This window comes from Nematolebias whitei, chromosome 6 (genome assembly GCF_014905685.2).
Source record: "Nematolebias whitei isolate Nwh7 chromosome 6, NemWhi1, whole genome shotgun sequence".
Classification (NCBI taxonomy): Eukaryota; Metazoa; Chordata; class Actinopteri; order Cyprinodontiformes; family Rivulidae; genus Nematolebias; species Nematolebias whitei.
In genome coordinates this window covers 41406142-41425420 of record NC_056503.1, presented here as the reverse complement: position 1 = coordinate 41425420, position 19279 = coordinate 41406142, and the positions used below count along the sequence as shown (strand labels likewise).

General features: G+C 40.9%; 1 protein-coding gene across 1 annotated transcript in view; it reads right to left on the bottom strand.

Annotated features, from left to right (window-relative positions):
• Window positions 1-18118, bottom strand: part of mtus2b (microtubule associated tumor suppressor candidate 2b) — a gene marked incomplete in the record, with an annotated part of 29118 nt that extends 11000 nt beyond the window's left edge. Inside the window, 5 exon segments of the mRNA XM_037677885.1 lie at window positions 7507-7703; window positions 9783-9881; window positions 15179-15391; window positions 15963-16155; window positions 16309-18118. Coding sequence (XP_037533813.1) covers window positions 7507-7703; window positions 9783-9881; window positions 15179-15391; window positions 15963-16155; window positions 16309-18084 — 2478 coding nt within the window.
• Window positions 18119-19279: the final 1161 nt, after the last annotated feature.

The following is a 19279-nucleotide window of genomic DNA, read 5'->3' as shown; positions in this document are numbered from 1 at the left end:
ACATGCTTGTAGTCCAAGTTGCTGATTGCATTCATTGGGTTTCATGGACAAATATAACTGTATCATCAGCATAACAATGAAAATTTATCCCACGCTGTTTAATAACATTACCTAATGGAAGCATATACAAGGTAAAGAGTATAGGTCCAAGCACTGAACCTTGAGGAACTCCATGACTAACTTTGGTGTATCAACAAGGTTCATTATTTACATTTACAAATTGGAATCTATCAGATAGATATGATTTAAAGAAATTTAGAGCCATTCCTATAATTCCAATATCATATTCAAGCCTCTGTAGTAGAATATTGTGATGAACTGTATCAAATGCAGCACTCAGGTTTCAGGAGATTATATTCAGAATGTTTTCATTTTCTGAATAAATATTAATTTAGAAGAGGACGCGCTTCAATAAGTTGAGTGACAGAGCTTTTCTCAATAAGTAATTTCATTTGTAAATTCAAAGCAACAACAGTGAACCTGAGTACTTTAGAAGGTGATTTTCTAACTCCTGTATTTTTCAAATAAACTATAGATGACAACAGTAGAAATCTTGTGAAATACTGTTTTGGTGCCTCACCAGGATTTCAGTGGCCCCCACATGGCCTCACTGTTAAAACTGAAAGGAAAAACCTCAAAGATTGACAAACGGAGGGTTTTTTTTTTTGGAAAGCTATAAAATAGTTTCACATACTTTAGACTGTCTTTCAGTCTCTTTCTGATAGTTTTTACTATTTTTCTTAGGACCATATTAAAAAAGTTCCCTTTCTGTAAAGACTTTAATGAGTTCAATCAACTCGAGTTAATCTGTAATATCTTGCTTACCAGTCTCCTGTGATACACAAATGCATTTTTATACAACAGCAGCAAACTGAATTATATCCCAGTAGCTATAAATTATTGGAACATGTAAAATTAATTTGAGGCATTTTTTTAAAGTCTCACAACGAAAAGCCATTTGAAACACCAGGATTTCCTTAATTCACTGTTTAATTCACAATGTGGCGCTAAAATAAAACAACCTGAAGCAAATGAAGCAGGTGACGTGAAACGGTAATAAAATGACAGTTTCACGCAAAGCGTTGCCTAAAGGTTGTGCAGAAATCACTGAACCGAGCTGAAGGAACAGCGAGACACAAAGAAGAGTGATAAAAGTGTCTGACGGTTTCGGCAGTAATGATGTCACCCTCTGAACGGTTTCTGTGAAACATCAGGAGGAGGCTGCAGCGGCCTCAGGAGAGCTCGGCATCATTTCATTAAGTGAAGCTCCACCCTGCTGCTGCTAACATGCGTCTGCTTCAACCGCCAGGGAACTTTGTCATTATAATGTTCATTTTACTCTTTAATATTCTGTCCTTATCATGAAAATGTACTTGACTTTCAGGAAAGTGACTAATAAGAGCTTATTTTACTAACCACAGTGATGATTTAGACGCTTAATAGTTTATTCAAATGATCAATAATACTTTCTGCTACTTTGGTGGTTTAATGAACAACCAATGCATTTTATATATATTTTTTTATACAACAGCAGAAAAAGCGAATTCTCGAGAAGACATAAAATATTTTTTTAATTAATCTTAAACAATAATGAATAAAAATTGTGCACCTATTTCTTACAGTGCATGATTACAGCATGCTATCAGTATTATGTCATCACCAAAACTGTAATAAGAAGCCAAACTAAAAAAAAAAAACTCTTTCTTTATGTTTAATCAAACAAAAACAAAAAAAAGACTGCATGATTATTTTTAAAAGCCATGCTTACTCTAAAGTTAAGAGGCCTTTCCAAAGTCTGCATCTAATTATAAAAAGCTTTGGATGTCTAGTTTTTTTACGTATTGCCTTGAAGAAATTTCCAGCACAGTGAAAAACACAGGAGGCTGTAAACAGAGAATAAAGATAAATAAATAAATTGAACCATTCCTTCCATCTAGTAGATATGAAGAAAGAGAATACAGCATCATCATGCACAAAAATTCTCCTAAAACACAATAAAATGTGTAAAATAGCCACCCCCAGAACAGTAAAGTAATAAAACGTGTGCAGCTCAGACGCACAGCCATTAATGCAGCATCTCTACAAACTCCAAAGACGGACAGGCATCTTTGACTCAGCATAATCTTTGCACAGCTCTGCTCTCTGCCAGCTCTGTCGCTAGGAAACAAGTGGAAAAATATGAGCAAACTGACACATACAGTCAGAGCCTCTCACCACCAAACACATGCACACACATGCGCACAACAACAAACACATAAAGGAATCCTCGGTGCTGAAAGCAGCTTGCAGCCTGCACAAGATGCTGCCTTTACCGTTCGGTCCGGACAACACAAAGGGAGGAGAGGAAGCCTACAGCAGCAGTGGCCCATACTGGGCTAGCAAACAGCAGCATCCCTCAGTCTGCTGAGGAGCCGGCAGCATCAGACGACAAATGCAACGAAAAGATGGGGAAAGAGAAATCAGAGAGGGGGAGGAGGGACAGGCAGGGTGTGGAGGGATGAGAAAAAAAAAAATCCTCACCTTGTTTCCTGGGCTGCGAGCATCGTTTATCCCTGCTAGAACAAAGACGGACAGCCAGCCCAGCTCGGACTGCCCTCCCCCAGCAACACACCCCATATCACATTTATACGCATGGCAAATAACTACACACACGCACACTCACAAGCAGCCATTAAAGCTCCAGGAGGGGGAAAAAAAAACCCAATAAGAAATGGTGCAGCAGGAGAAAGTGGGTGAGGGAGATGATTCAAAAGTTCAATTATTTGTTCTAAATCAGCTCAAATTAGTCCTCAAAGAGCTCAATGACACATCACCTACGTTATCTTCCATTGTTTATGCAGAAAGTATTAATTTATTCAGTCAAAAATATACAAAGAAAAATAAAATCTCTCATCTTTGGTGTCTGCTTGTACAGCTGTGTGCAGAATGAAGCTTTACCTTTCAACATCAACACGGAAATATTATATATCATGGGGGATATAAAGGTCGTAGATGTTTTTCACTTGCTAATATCAAATGTTATATAAACCAGGGGTTCCCAAACTTTCCCATGCCATGGCCCCCCAAACAGCATTGGCTTCTGGCCGAGGTCCCCCCTTCGCAAACCCACAAACAATGCTACAAAATATGTAAAGAAACATCAACTTTTAGAATGTTGGGCTTTTATTCACTATATTAAATTAATTATTACAGCTGCTGAGCATAAAAATGTTATTAACTAACATGTTTTAAACACTGTTTTATATTCCCACTGAAAAAACAACTTTTCAACAAACTGTTGACCAGAAGAACAAAACAAAATAATCTAACTTCTCTCTCAAGCTTATCTAGAAATAACAGATACAGATTGCCCTAGTGGGTAATTTTTATTATTATTACTATTTTTTTACTTTCACCTGATTAACTCTAGGCTTAACTGGAAAGCAGAGTTGTCTGGACCTCACCTTTGTACCGTTATAAAAAGACACTGATCCAGATGTGATGCAACATCCTTTAGGACGGTTTTCAACGCTCTTCCATCTTACAAGATTAAAAACCTAGGTGATAAAGATCTTCTTTCCTGTGTGGCGTATGTATTTAATGAGCTGATGACAGGATAATGAAATTATTTTTGATTTTATTTTCTAACCCAACACTGCCCCGGACCACCAGGCTTATCTGATACCGTGCACGGGGGAGAGGATTGAGCTCCTGAAATGAGCATTATTGTACATTTGACCAACATGAGAAGAAAAGTAACTGTTCTAGAATGATCATCTGAAAATTACATAAACTTATGTCTGATGGTAGTTTTTTTAGATACTTTTTGTATTATTGTTTGTGTTTGTAAATCTGTCTCATGCATTCATTATTTTTTTAAGCTTTAAAGCAATTCTCTCCATTTCCATTGATCTAACAGGCAACAAGATGGAAGCTCCCATCTCATAAATCATCTCCCATAAACCCCTTGGGTGGAGCTGGGGGGTGGGGGGACACGGGGAATATAATCAGTCATCCACAAACCGAGTCTTTGTCGTGGATTCTAAAACACCTTCCAGTCATTTTAAACATTTTACAGATAATAACACGTTTAACAAGAAGACCAACTACATTTTTTGTTATTCTTCTAGACGAGAAGATGAATCCAAAAGGCACCTTCCCACACCGTTGCTGCTCTTTTTTTTATTCAGTATTGAAGAAAATGCACATCACCAAAAATAGAATCCATTTGGAAAAATAAATGAATAAACCAACGAACGAGGAGATGGAGTTGTTGGATGAGTCGCTTCTTCTTTTCATGTCACCGAGAGAGAAACCCATCAGTCCAACGGGTGAATGTGTCTTTAATAGTTTAAATGAGACAAATTGATCATTTAGGCCATGGTTTCTCAAACTTTTTGGGTTTGGGGACCCCCTCATACCACTCAAGTTTATTAAATAATTTTCTTCAATATTTGTCTCTTTAATGCAATGGAAATATTTGTGTAACATAAATACTTAAGACCGGTTCTTTACCAGACCTGTTCTGGGGGTCCTCCCCCAGAGTCTAAGCAAATTATATATTTATAGGTTATATTTATATATAAATTTTTTTTTTCATTTTCATAACACAATTTTTGACTGACGCTTTAAATTTCTAAGAACTGCAACAGTGAGTCCTGCTGTGCACGCTCGCTTCATTCAGCTGGTGCAGGCAGAGGAATGCTGGAGAGCTTGCAGATCTGGCTGCGATGGATGGATGGATGGATGGATGGATGGATGGATGGATGGATGGATGGATGGATGGATGGATGGATGGATGGATGGATGAATGAATGGATGGATTGATGGATGGCACCGCGCCGCCCAGGCAAAATGAAGCTGTTTTGACCATTAAACACGTAATAAATGCATAATAAACGCATAATAAACGCATGATAAACGCATGATAAACGCTTAATAAACGCATAATAAACGCATAATAAACGCATAATAAACGCATAATAAACGCATAATAAGCGCATAATAAGCGCATAATAAACACATAATAAACGCATAATAAACGCAACATATGTTTTTTCCTCTTCATTATGCTTTTTTCGACTGATGCAACTTATACGCCGGAGCGACTTATATGCCGGAAAATACGGGTATATATATTTTTTTGCAGACCCCCAATCACCGTCTCGCGGACCCCCGGTGGTCCAGGGATCCCAGTTTGAGAACCACTGATTAGGCAACATCCAGACCAGAAAATAATGGAGAAATTGAGACTGAAATTGAGGCTCTTTGCCATTAAACATGATGCACCTCCTTCTGTGCCACAAACTTCAACAGCAAAAATGTATATTTATACCTTATACAGGATCACTGGATCTATTATATACATTATCTTAGGAAACATCATTTATAGGTGTAATGGCAGCATCACCAAATGGTAAAGGTAGTGGAGTACATCTGTAGTTGAGCAAACATCTCAAACCATGAAAACACCGGATCACATTTGTTCTAGCAGGAAAATTGTATAATTGCCAATCAAAAGCTTAATGGGGCTTCCTAGGAACAGTACGTGCCTGAGGGTGGAACTGGACAAACAACCCAGAACAGTACAAAGACCAGCCTCAGACCAGATACTGGGCTGTTTGTGGATAAATCCAAGCAAGTGGTTATGCTAGAGCTAACCACAGCATGGGAGGAGAAGATAGAAAAGGCTAATGAGAGAAAGAGGGAAAATACACAGAGCTGCAGGAAGATTGCTGCAGGTGGAGGTGACATACCGATCCATCCAAGTCGAGGGTGAGGTCTTTGCAGGAAGTATGCTGTGCAAGCCCCATAGCCTCATCATTACAGGAGCACATACAAGAAAAGCCATGACCAGATCCTTGGCAGCTGCAGAAAAGGACTCAATATAGTTGTGGATCATGAGGTGTATTATGTTTCTTGAAGACAAGCAGGGAACTGACCAGTCCTGGTCGAGGCACCTGAGAGAAGATCTGATGTTGAAAGACCCAAACACCCTATGACATCAGGCACTGACGATGAGTCCAAGTGCATCATCTTAAGAACTAAATCATAACTTAAAAATAGATTTCAGTGCATTCCTTTATATTTTAGAATAAACAATGTCCTGAATTAACCTTTAAATACCTCGCATATTGTAGTCAGTGATTCAGCTTTCCTAAACACAACTATTTTCTGTGTGTGTTCTTGGTTGTCGTTCCCTTTCCCAGTATAAACACCTACACTGTCAGGACCGATAATTCATTCTAATAAAGTTCTACTATGGTTTAAATATGGTGGAGCGTCATCGATGGGTTAGGGTTAGATTACAGAAATGAATGGAAGTCAATGCGTTTAAATACAAACGTGTGTGTGTGTCGGTGTGTACTTGGCCTTGCAGTCTCATTGCCTCTGTACAGGCTCTACAGCAGGGCTATTCAACTAAACTGCTCAGGGGACACAGTTACTGAAAGCCAAGAGCTCTGGGCCTGGACATCCAGCAGTTATTGTCATTTAGTAAGTTTGTTTTATGGTTTAAAGTCTAGTTTTATTTAAAAATGAGCCCACTGGTGCCGAATTGAGCTCATCTGTGGGCCTGATTTGGCCCCTGACCCGCCAGTTGAATAGCCCTGCTCTATACAAAATATTATTAGGGAAAAAAATAGGTAGAGAGCAAAAAGATGTTCTATCATAAAAAAATCAACTCTGAAAAAAGTTAAATCAGAAACGGCGAATTGTGCTTTTAAAACCACTTAAGACATTAGCACCCAGTGTTTGTGTATTTTACTGAGTCAACAACTCAGTGGCCTCAACAGAGAACCATGGAAACAAACACAATAATCTTCCAAACGCATATTTTAGCACACACTTGCATCCATAAAAAGCTTTAATGCCACTTGTGCTCTTTAAAAAAATAGGGAATCCTCCATATTTTCTACCAAGTCATGCTGGAAATAAAATCCTTTCTGTAGAATCCCCTAGTTTTAAAAACTGTCCACAGATCAGAGCAGGTTTTAAAGCAGGCGGCTGGCTTTGTTCACAGCGTGACGCTGACAGCAACAGCTGGATGCTACAGGTGCAGTTCTGAGCAAAAAGATGTGACACGCTTTGTAGGTACAACAACAAAACAACCCTCAGTAGTTTAGAACGGTGGTCCTGTGAGATGCTGCTGGACCCAAAAAAGCTGCTTATGATCAAAGGATGCTCGTTCAATTACAGGACTGTTTGCAGGAAGCATCTTAAACAGCTTATTTTTCTTAATTTAGAAGGTTCCCTAAAATGCATCCTTGCTTTTTTTCATCACAGAAGAGAGAGAGATACTCAATAAGGCCGATGAACAATAAATAATCCAGCAATCCACAATAAGATCAACTTCATTTTCTCCCTTGGGGACTCTAACAAACAGTTACCGAAACATAAAAGTCTTTATTTCCAGGAGCTCACGTGAGTTTATGACTCAAACTGTTAGAGGTCAAAAAGAGTTTAGCTAAATGAGAAGAAGGGTTTTTGTCAAACTGATCAAAGCTTTAGAGCTGTGTTAACTCCTACCTTGTGGTAGAAGTGCTGAGTGGTGATGCTGAACACATCCAGGCACAGGCAGGCCTTCTTTAACCGGGTCTGAAGGTCCTGCAGCTGCAGGGCCTGCTGCTCACATCGCTCCTGCAGCTGCTGGATCAGAACTCGGTCCAGCTCCTGCGAACGTCCGCTCCGAGCAGCACCAAGAGCTGCCGCTGTCCTCCCACGAGCTGAAAACGTGCAGGAGTTAGGCAGCTGAAATGTTCAAACTTGGACTTAACGAGATGCTTTAAACAAACAACAACAAACTATCAACATATGTGTAATAAGCACATAGTAAACCGTGCTACAAACTGCTCTCAACTTTACATTTTTATTCCAAGTAAAAGGCTCAACATTGGGAATGCATATCACCCACCAACCCTCGTGGCAGAGAGTTAAATTCAGATCATTTCATGTTGAAATCCAACAAAGTTCAGTCAGGTCCTCTGGATGATTTCTCTTTTTGTTGAGACAGTTCGTCCTTCATCCAAAGGACTTCATCAGTCTGCAGACTACTACTACTATCCGTTCAATCGTGGTGGTCAATTTTCGGTCACTCGTTGGATCAACTTTCTCCATCCTTGACAATCATATACAGCTTCTTTTATTTTGACAAATGTCAGGTTTGTATCCTGTTTGATGGTGTCAAGCCAACGAGTTCTTGGTCGGCCTTGTCCTCTACGTCCGCTAACCATTCCGAGCATGATGTCTTTCTCCAAGGAGCGGCTTCTCATCACCCGACCAAGAAGGCTAATCGCTGTTTGGGGATTCTGGCTTCTAACGAGAGGTTTGGTTTGATTCGCTCCAGGACTTTGAGATTGGTGATATGTGCTGTCCATGAAACTCGTAGGAGTCTCCACCAACACCATAGCTCAAAAGCATCAGTTTTTCTCCTGTCTGATTTCTTCGTGGTCCATGTTTCGCTTCCATATAACGTAGTTGGAAACACAATGTGCATTTAGTTTGGAGACTTCATCAGTCTGCAGAGCCACAACAAATTCAGTCCCACAAGCAGCACATTCCCATAGTGGACCGAGCAGTTTGCTGGTGATAAGTTTCTGGAGCCCGCCCTCTCCCTCGTCAACTCGTCTCAGGCCGCCACAGCCAAAGTGGTTCAAAACATCCAAGTTCATGCTCAATAATCCAGGTAGAAAATCCAGCAAAGTTCAGTCAAGTAATCTGGATGTTGGTTTTTTTTGTTGTTGTTCAGACATTTCGTCCTTCATCCAAAGGACTTCATCAGTCCGAGGAGCCACAACAAACTGTGAGGAGAGGAGTTGACGGGGGAGAGGGCAGGCTCCAGAAACCATCTCGTCACCAGCAAACTGGTTGGTCCACTATGGGAGTGTGCTGCTTGTGGGAAACAGTTTGTTGTCGCTCCTCGAACTGATGAAGTCCTTTGGATGAAGGATGAAATGTCTCAACAAACAAAGAAACCATCCAGATGGCCTGACTGAACTTTGTTGGATTTTTTTACCTGGATTATTGAGCATGAACTTTGACCTTATGTAGAAAGATTTTTTAGTTGTGGTTGTTTTGTCCAAATGTAGTTGAGGTTAAACTCTGCACCTTAATCAGGTTGAAATTAACTATTTGTACAAGTACATCCAATGATTACTTTCTGCAAGTATTATTAAAATCTCTCTCTACTCTACTATATTTTGCTAACACTACAGACAAACAAACAACACGCTTCAGCACAAGTCATCTATCACGCAAATCACCCAGGGCTCATCAGTCGTTATAGATGTTTTTCCTCATTAAACACCATCAGCTCATCTTCTAAGTGTTTACATTTTGTAGTTTTGGAACGCCGTCATCTTGGGTGAAACTCCTATGGTGGCGTTAAAAATTAAAAACTAAAAAAAGCAAAGAAACTTATAGCTCCCGAGCTGCCACACGAGCAGTGATGTCTTTAGGGAGAGCTGCACACAGAAACGATAAAAACGGCGGCTGTAAGAGACAAAGAGCAGCTTCTGGTTGTGCCACAGCGGTCAGATTACAGGTGCTGCTCCCGTTTGTTTGTGTGGGTTCTGAGAAGAAGCCCAACAGACAGATTTGTTGTAATGTGAGCCGGAAGAATCGCTGTCCAAGGAACCCTCACAACATTACGGCTGCTGTTGCTATGACAACATCCACCTGCCAGGGGGGAAGGTCTGGGCCTGACGAGTGGAAAGTGCGAGTGCACGTTTTAAAGCCACAGTAGCAGCTGAGCACCCACTACAGACCCGACACGAGCAGCACAGTGTGTCAGGTGATCTACTCACCGGGTGACTGGATCTTGGGTGAAACCACGGCACATCTTTTCGGGGAGGACTTTGGTGAGAGCACAGCATCGATGTCCTTCTGCAGCTCTGTCCTCAAAGCTGTGAGGGGACAAAACATCTGCTTAAAATAGTTAAAACATGAGTTTCGCTCTTTTTCTGTTCAGAAAATATTGCTTGTCGTTTTGCGCGTCAGTTTTTATTTTGTTTGTAATGGCTGCTCCATTTTATTTATTTTTTTTTACACCTGATGACACAACCTGGGCTCAAATCTGTTGCTTTGGGGTTAGGACACCACAGTAATAATCCCCGAGCTACCACAGCCCCAAATATATCTTTCATATATCATAAAAATAGCCTTTTGCATCATATTTCAGAGAAAATGACTGTTACAAATGATTTGAATACGTTCGCAATGCAATAAAAACACTGTTTCTTCATTTATTTATTTTGTTCAGCTGCTTCCTTTTCAGGGGTCACCACAGTGAACTAAGTCGCACAAAGACTTGGTAATTATTTTTACACCAGGTGCTCTTCCTGACGCAACCACAGACCACCGAGCTACCACAGCTCTCTGTGTGGAGCAGAGAGCTGACATCTAGGGAGCACAAGGGAGCAGATGATGGGGGTTAAGGACCTTGCTCAAGAGCCCAGAGTGGGGGCAAATGAGGGTGGAGGCAGATGTGAGTGCTTCTATCCCACCTGAATTTTTAAAAAGCTTTTCAGTACCGGGAGTTGACCCGGCGATCTTCCGATCACAGGCCCACCATCTCTAACCTCTGTGCCACCGTTCCCTCCAATAAAAACACTGTTAACTTGATACGTTGCTGATAAATAGTTTATCGCACTTTAAATATTTTTCAGATTTTCTGTAAACTTCTGATAATTTTGCACTTTTATAAATTCACATTCATCAGATTACAATTTTGTGTTTTGATGCAACGAATGTGGAGGTTTATACTGAAGAGTTCTGTGCTGCTGATAATTAGAAATCCTTCATTTAAGATCTGGATAAATGATTAATAAAACGATCTAAGACAAAAATAATAATAATTAGAGCAAAGTCAGCTACAGCGACCAGAGGCTGGAGTTGAAGCTCTGTTTGGACCCACACATTGAGATGCTCCTGGTACTCAGTGTAGCCACCAGATGGTGCAGATTATCCACGTTTACAGCAGATTAAACATATTCATCCTGAAGGAGCAGACAGGGAGCTGTGGTGCTGCATCGCTGCTGTGTTGTAACAGTTACGTCACAACGCAGAGATGCAGTTAATATGTTGATAATGACAATTTTCACAAGATTTATGTTTCTTCAAATGCTGATTAGACCTTCAGTGAACAAATCAAACTCTAAGTTTTGTCAGTTAAGAGCAAAATAACAAAAGTTAAACTGTTCAGGAATTAACGGCAAGCTTTCATTAGAAATGCTGAACGAATAATTAAACTTTTAAATACCTCACATGTACTTAAAGCATTTCATCAGCCTCTTTAACTGTTATGTTCTCTGCTCGCTTATAGACAAAATATAATAAAAAAAAATCTTTACAAAGTGCTGGTAGGCCACTGAATATTGGAATCATTTTACTGCTGACAGCAGGTCTTGTAATAAAATGGACCCCCCACCCCAAACACCCCTGTTAGCACATATTCACACAACAAATCATGGGACTCGTGGTCAAGAGACAGAAAAACCTTGAACTCGATCAGAACACAAACCAACAGAAAGGGGCAGTCCTGAGTGGGAAGTAGTGTTGTGGTGACAGGCTGCAGCGCTGCATGCTCCTGGGGGGTCAGAGAAGACGGGATTTAAGCTCCAAAACCAGAGTGAGCAGACTCTGGTTCCAAAAATGCCAAAAAAGAAAACAAAGGAAAAAAGTAAGCGAAGGCAGGAGCACTGGGTCTGGTAGTTTAATATACTGTAGCCCCTCGCTACTTCACGGTTCGACTTTTGCAGACTCGCTCTATCGCGGTTTGTGGATGCACAGTCCATAATATTCTACAAAAAAAATGTACAGGACACATGATTGTCAACTTTAATATTACTCACGTGATTGGGACAGTACTAGATACAGTACTGTATAGTAAAAAGTTAATGAAAAATAAAATACTTCGGACAGGCGCTGCCATTTTGTAATTTTCTCTGCATAAGCCTCCACTGTATTCCCGATCATTACAACCACATTTCCCAGAAGGCAACAGGGCCCCACCCAGAAGCCCCGTTTCCTTCTGCTGAAAATACCAGAGGTAAACTTTTGATCTGCTCAGTGCCCAGCAGATGCAGAGAAGCCGCACTGAACCGACTGAATCAGAGCAGAACCAGACCTCCAGACCCATCGGTGAATCTTGAGAGCTGGTAGCCCGCCCACGTGGACCTCCGAGTAGATGTGCGTGGCCAATGACCCATTGGTCTATTTGAAGCTCAGCAGCATGTTTTTCACCTCTTTCAACTGGCCTCCGAGGACCTCCGAGTGGGGACATGCTGATAAGTAAAATTTAGTAGCTACATATAAGTATGTTGTTAAAATTAGTAGGTTTAAGAGTTTAGAAGATTGAGTGTGAGTTTCTGCAGGGTACATCTGCAGAAACAGAACAGAGTCGGACCAAAAACAAACCGAGCCCCAGGTAAGTAAAATTTACTAGCTACATATACAGTACTGTACATACGTTGTTAAAATGACGTAGATTTAAGAGTTTAAAATATTGGAAAAGTGTGGAAAGGGTTTATAAAGCCTTAGTATATATAAAAATACTAAAATAAACATAGCATCCCTACTTTGCGTTTTTTCACTTATCGCGCATGCGCGCGCAGGGTGGGGGGTAGTTTAGCACCCATGATAAACATGGGACTACTGTATATATAAGAAAGGAGCGCTAACGTGCACTGGTTTACATCTCAGCGCTGCGCAGTGATTTGATCTCGTCACCGTGTTGCATTTCATCTTTAAATGGGATTTCACACTCAAAGGAAAAAGTAAAAATACAATCTTATTTGTAAAATTAAAACCATTTGAAGAGTAACATCCATCCTTTGTCAGTGTAAGTGAAGAGTCACAAACCAGACATATTAAATTACTTATAAAAAATTCAGCTCCTCAGTCAATAGTAGTGCTGACACAGGCTGCTCCCATACTGCAGGTAACATAACACTAACATAAAGGAGAAAATTAAAAAAGAGGCTTGTGTCCTTGAATTAGAACAGCATAACTGTGACCTGAGAATAAACAGGATGTTGGCTCTCAGAGGCCGGAATCCCGACTAAACCGTTGAAGTAAGATCTACAATAAGGGATCACATTTAAACGATTCTATATCCAAACTACAGCAAACACGGCAGCTGCAGAGCACAATCTGACTGGGAAAAATGTTAAAATTAGTTTTGAAGTCTAATACATGTGTCATTTTGAGATGGGATGCAGTAAGTTTTCTTGCTGCAGCAGTCTGAAGTCTCAGTGGAGTCAGCAGAAACAGACCAGGACGACAAGAGGAGCTGCTAATAAAGAGCTGCAGGCTGAGTGTGTAAATCCAGAACCTCCATCTTCTTCCTGCTAACCAGAAAATACTTATTGCAGGGGTTGAATTCACACACACACACACACACACATGAACGCATACATACAATCTTTTCCTTTACATAATTGCACTTTATATAGCATTGAAATTTCAGGGGATTTGTTTGCAGGCATTTTTAATATTTTTTTACATATTTGGATTAAGGTCCCACTTTAGCCCTTCAATTAGGTCGAGGTCTGGAATTTGATGGAGACACTTTGCCACCTAGGACCACTTCCAGACATTCTTTTTAGATTTCCAGTTTTTTTGGGGGATCATTTCCCTGCTTCCCCAACAGTCAGTTCAGTTTAGAAGTTTAGTGTTGTGTTTGACACCAATATGTTGTGCTTGTTTTTCACCAATTATACTGTATTTTTTGCCATATAAGTCACACCTTTTTGCATAAATTTGCAAGTTCTGCGACTTATACAGTGAAGCGACTAATATACGATTTTTCCCATATTTATAACCCAATTTTTGACTAAGATCTGATGATTTCATTCATTCAAACATGGAAAATATTGAACACTACCATTTTCAGCTGCTAGAGGGTCCTCAACTGATATGGCAAGCCAAGTGTCTCATTAATAGGCAAAAGTGGCTATTAATGAGACACTTGGCTTGCCATAATAAGCCATTTTCGTCTTGCTCCGGAACTCCAAACATCAAATCAGCTGCATTTCACCTGGGCGGCCATTAAAGTGCATTTATTAAGGAAAAGTTCAACTGAGACACACCTTTACTATAGTGTCGAGCAAACAAATAATTGTTTTTAGGTGATTATCTTGTTAAATTCTGAAGAAATGCACAGTGAGTCCTCCCTATGTGCGCTCCAGCAGCCGCAAATCGATTTTTGAAAGCTGATTTGACCATTAAAGTGCATTTATTAAGGAAAAGTTAGGCTGAGACACATCTTTGCTATAATTTCAAGCAATCAAACAATTGTTTTTAAGTGTTAATCTTGTTAAATTATTGTTTAAGTCCTCCCGTGCACGATCCCGCGGCCGCCATTTGGCAGCCAAACAATTTTTGACAAAACACCGGCCACTTCTCTAGGTTGTCAGCAGTGACGCATAATAGATGTGACTTATACGGCAGTGCAACTTATGTATGATTTTTTTTCCACTTTATTAGACATTTTTGGACTAATGCGACTTATATGGTACAACATGTATGGCAGCAAGTATGGTAACTCTCTGTATTGTGACCAAACACTCTAGTCTTTTAATGGTTACACTGTGAGTGCAGCCCAATTTTTTACAGCAACACTAAATACACTGAACTTAAATTTCCGTCTTGCCATTAGAGCAGCCTGCAGGACGACCGAAACGTGAGCATACAGATTGACAGGCTCTTCCTGAGCTAACCGGACGGATGAATTCCATGTGTCATTTGATGCCTGATGCTCATGATGGCATCTCTTCTCTGAGAGGATGTGCTTAGTCCCGGAGGAGACACATTTCTGGAGCATTGAATGTGACTGTATTTGATGTGCATATGGCTGCTGCTAACAGCCAACAGCCTGAAGGGAAACACCACCATGTACGCTGCCAGTCATTTATCTGCTGTCTGAGCTACTTCCAAACATTTCACTATTGAGGCGACACCCATTTTACCACTGCGGCTCAATTAGAATGAGCCTTTTTGCTGCCAAAAATAAAGTGGATTTAAAATTAGGCAACAACAAATGAGTGGGGACAGGGTCTGAAGACAGAGATAACAGCCACAAAAAGTAGTTACAGATGACCGAAAACATAAATGTGGATTATTCCTTAAATCAGGAACACTGCCTGATACCTTAATGTCTTTAATTAGATTTAACTTTAATCAACAGAGTGGTACAACTCACAGTGAGAGGGTCGGCAAGGATCGCTGTTGCTGCTGTCACTGGACTGATTACTGGAAACTGACGAGACGCTGGAGCTCCGGATGACGCCCAAGGCAGCCAGGCGAGCAGCTGGAAGGCTGGAGAAACCTGGTGGACGGAGACCGGACTGGCCTGATTTCAGCAGGAGGCTTTTGGGAGTAGTTTCCAGAACTGACCTCTTCTGCTCACAGAGACCTTGACAAAACAAATCCCACACAACATTAAAAATATTGCAAGGAGACAAATAAATAAGAGTACCACACACAGCACATTATGCTCCCATCGACAAACATCAATGCAGTGGTGATGCATAAAGGTTATCAAGTTTTGTTAAATTATCTTGGATCAGAAGACGTGGTCTGGAAGAGCAAAAAAAAAAAAACGTATAAGGAAAGAATAATCAATTTAATTGCATGAATATCACACCAATCAAATTTTAAGCTTTCGTGCCAGTTTTACACACCAATTAAACATTTCCTTACTTTAGCAACAAATTCATAGGAGCACTATACGTTGACACGAGTTGGACTGTAAAGTTGACGTGTGCAGTGCAAGGTGGTCTGATACCAAAAGCTTTACTCTTCAAAGACTTAAAGTGCTACAAGCAAAATTGAACTCTGAGCACATCATGAATACTTTGAGGTCCAGAAGAGTAAAGTCACTTCTTTGCAGCTTGGCAACTTCAAAGGGTGGTATTTAAGGAAAACTGAGAGGGATAGAAGAACCCTGTAGGAATAATCTCTCAAGACGGGGCGGGTTATCTAACCTGCTTGGTCCTGGTGGCCTGTAGTGGATGCTTTGGCTGCCTGAATAGACTGGTATGGAGCTGGAGACGATTTTTGACTGGTTTGCTGAATTCTTGTCTTGGCTGCAGACTGCCTGGTGATGGCCCCCAACCCCAACTGAGGCCTAAGGCCTCTGGGCGAACGATAGAGGCCTCCAGCTTCCTGGGAAACACGCTGAGGGATGTTAAAGATGCAGTTAAGTACTGTCACATTTGCTAATGTCACTAATAGGAAAACTGGGACTAATAATCTATTAATAGACAAAACTATTTCCAGATAGGTAAATCATGCCCTGTGAGTAAATCAAATCCTGAGTTCACCGCTCACCTCTTGCAGGTATTTCTTCGACATCTCCTCATGGAAGCTCTCAGACTTCCCGCTCAGCCTTTGGGGAATGGTGCTGCCTGGAGGTCTGGCCCCGATCACAGAAGCTCCTAGAGGATAGAACCCCGCCTTCTGCATCTCCTGTCGATACTTGTCCAACAGCAGATTGGAGCAGCTGAGCACCGGTGTGGATTTAGATTGAGGAACACATTTTGAATCTTTGTGAACTGGTAGGCTGGAGTAAGAGGGCAACCGTGGCGGTGGTGTTGGGGCTTCGTGTTGGGAATCTTGTGGTTTCGCTTGCACGTTCTTTCGAACGTATGTAATGATTTTTGGTCTGATGTTCTTGGGCTTCTGGGGTGGAGATTTTCTTGGTTCAGTCTCTTTCTGTTGTGGTGTGATTGGTTTAGGAATTCCGCTGTTTGTGTTGATTTTATTTGGAGGCTTTAAACTTTGAATTCTCAGAGAAGAGTCACTGCGCTCAAAACTCAATGACCTAGTGCCCTGAGCTTTGGCTGGGGAAGCAGGTGGTTGTCTTTTGGGTGAGCAGGATGTTGCTTTTGGGGATGCAGTAGTAGCTGTTCGACTTGGGCTTCCCCAAGGCTTCCTTCTCTCCAGAGATGAAGACCGGGAGTTGACCGTGTTCTCAAAGGAGCCCTGCTTTTTTAAAGAGTTATCAAAAGAGAACTGCTTCTTTAAAGTATTGTCAAACGAAGGCTGCTTCTTGAAGCTTTTGTCAAAAGTGTTCTGTTTTGTTGGAGTGTTATCAAAAGAGCCTTGCTTTCTTATGGCTTTGTATTCATTTGCTGACGAAGTCCCTTTAGTACCTGTTGGGACCAGCTTAATCAAATCAGGGATTTCGTCAGCTTGTGTGCTTTTATCCATTTTTATGTTAACTTCTTCTTGTGACTTTGTTACAGTGGGTAAAGTTTTAAAGGTACAATCAGAAATGCAGTTCCCTGCTGTATTCTTCTGGGTATTGTGTTTTCTGTGCTCATCACTTACATCCCTGCATAAACAATCATTGTTCAGGGGTTGCTGTGAAACAACATCCTCTGAGCGAGGCATGGAATTCAAATTCATGTCCAGAGCTTTCTGGTGCAATGTAGTTTTTCTAGCAAGGAAAGACGGTTCCTCTTCTCTTCGAGAGGATTTGACTCTCTCAGAGTCTGGACTGCAGATTTGGGAAGACTGAGTCAGATCCTCTGCAATGGTTGAGTGAGAACCAGAGGTGTTGTGCCAGGAGTCTGTCATTTGAGTTGTGGTGGCAGTGCTCGAAATTGTGGAAAGACAGGTTACAAAGACATCAGTTTCAGAACTCAGCTCGGTCCTGGACACCTCTCTATCTTCAGAGATGCAAGATACAGTTGGTTCCTGCTCAACGCCAACTTGCTGAATGAACTTGGTCTCTTCTCGGCTTGAACAATCGGCTTTTTGTTCTGCTTTGGCTCTACTGCCCAAGGAAAGCTGCTCTTGAACTCCCTTCTGTTTTGCAACCTCAACAAAGTCCTCCCCTTCCTCAACCAGGTAAGCTTCCAGCTCCTGACACTCAAGCATCTCAAACTCAGCCAGCTCGGGGTCATCAAACTGAGAGTCGGTGCCCCAAATGATGACCTTATCTTCTTCTGCTGTCTCAGTCATTAACCCAGACAGAGAGCCAAAATCTCCAGTTCTCCCACCGTCTTCCGTCTGAACATTGTTTGCATTTGCATCACCAACACCCCGCTGGTTGTTATTCTTCAACTCCCCGTCTCCAAGAGGCTGTCGTTGATCACTCATTATAAAAACAGCTTTGAGTTTAGGGCACTCTCACAAGGAGTTTCAAATCAGTCATCTATGACAGTAGTTATGAAAACTCGGCTCAATAATCAGATCTCGATAATGAGTCTTAGATGGACAGGAAGAGAGTACATTGACATGTTTTAGCCAGTATTACAGGACTCAGAATGTTAAAGATCATGGTGAATTTGGAAGACTTCAAAAGATCTGGTGTTGCTGGCCTGCAAAAACAGAGAACAACAACAAAAACCCATTACCAAAAAAATAATTAACTGGTGTTAAAACCCTGTAAGAGAAACTAACACTGTCAGTTTCTCTGACTTTTGGTTCACAACTCTGACTCTTCCAAGCACAAACTCCAGCAGAATTTTAACAAATTTCAGACGCAATCTTCAAATATGACTGCAAAGAAACACCAAAACTAGGACAAACCTTTTGTTGCTCCAGTTTCTGCCATTTAAAACTGACCCTTTATACAAGTAGGAAGCCAAACTTTGAGGACAACATCATTAAAGGAGGACTAGAGTCACTATGAACAAACAGGACATCATTAAATCTGAGAGGATGAACATGTTCTACTTGTTTTACAAAATATTTTGAATTGTTGACATGAATGTCAGGATTACATTTAACATGAACTAAAGAATGTTTTAACATCATTGAATGTGGCACGGAGGTGCAGTGGTTAGAGCAGTTGCCTCTCAGTAAGAAGGTCACAGGTTCTCCTCCCCGTCTTTATTTAGCGTTTGAATGTTCTTAGTGTATCGTATTTTTTGGACTATAAGGCGCACCGGATTATAAGGTGCATTAAGTGAAACAAAACAGTCAGATAAGTTCAACTTTATTCAACTCATTCACAATAACCACATAAAACCGGTTCAAGCTCAGTAAGCACAACCAGAATTAATACATAAGGTGCACCAGATTATAAGGCTCAGCGTCGATTTTCGAGAAAATTAAAGGATTTTAAGTGCGCCTTATAGTCCGAAAAGTACGGTAATAATGGCCATGTGATCCAGAGCTTGCTCTGATGATGTCACTGTTGGTTTACTGCAGCAGGCTTTCTCGCCCATTTTCTTTTCATATTTCTTTCCAAAAAACACTTAAAAAATGTCTGCAGAATATTTATTGAGAGGATTCATGTTCAAGAAAAAAAAAAATCCTCTGATAAAACAAATCCCCCTGTGTATTAAGT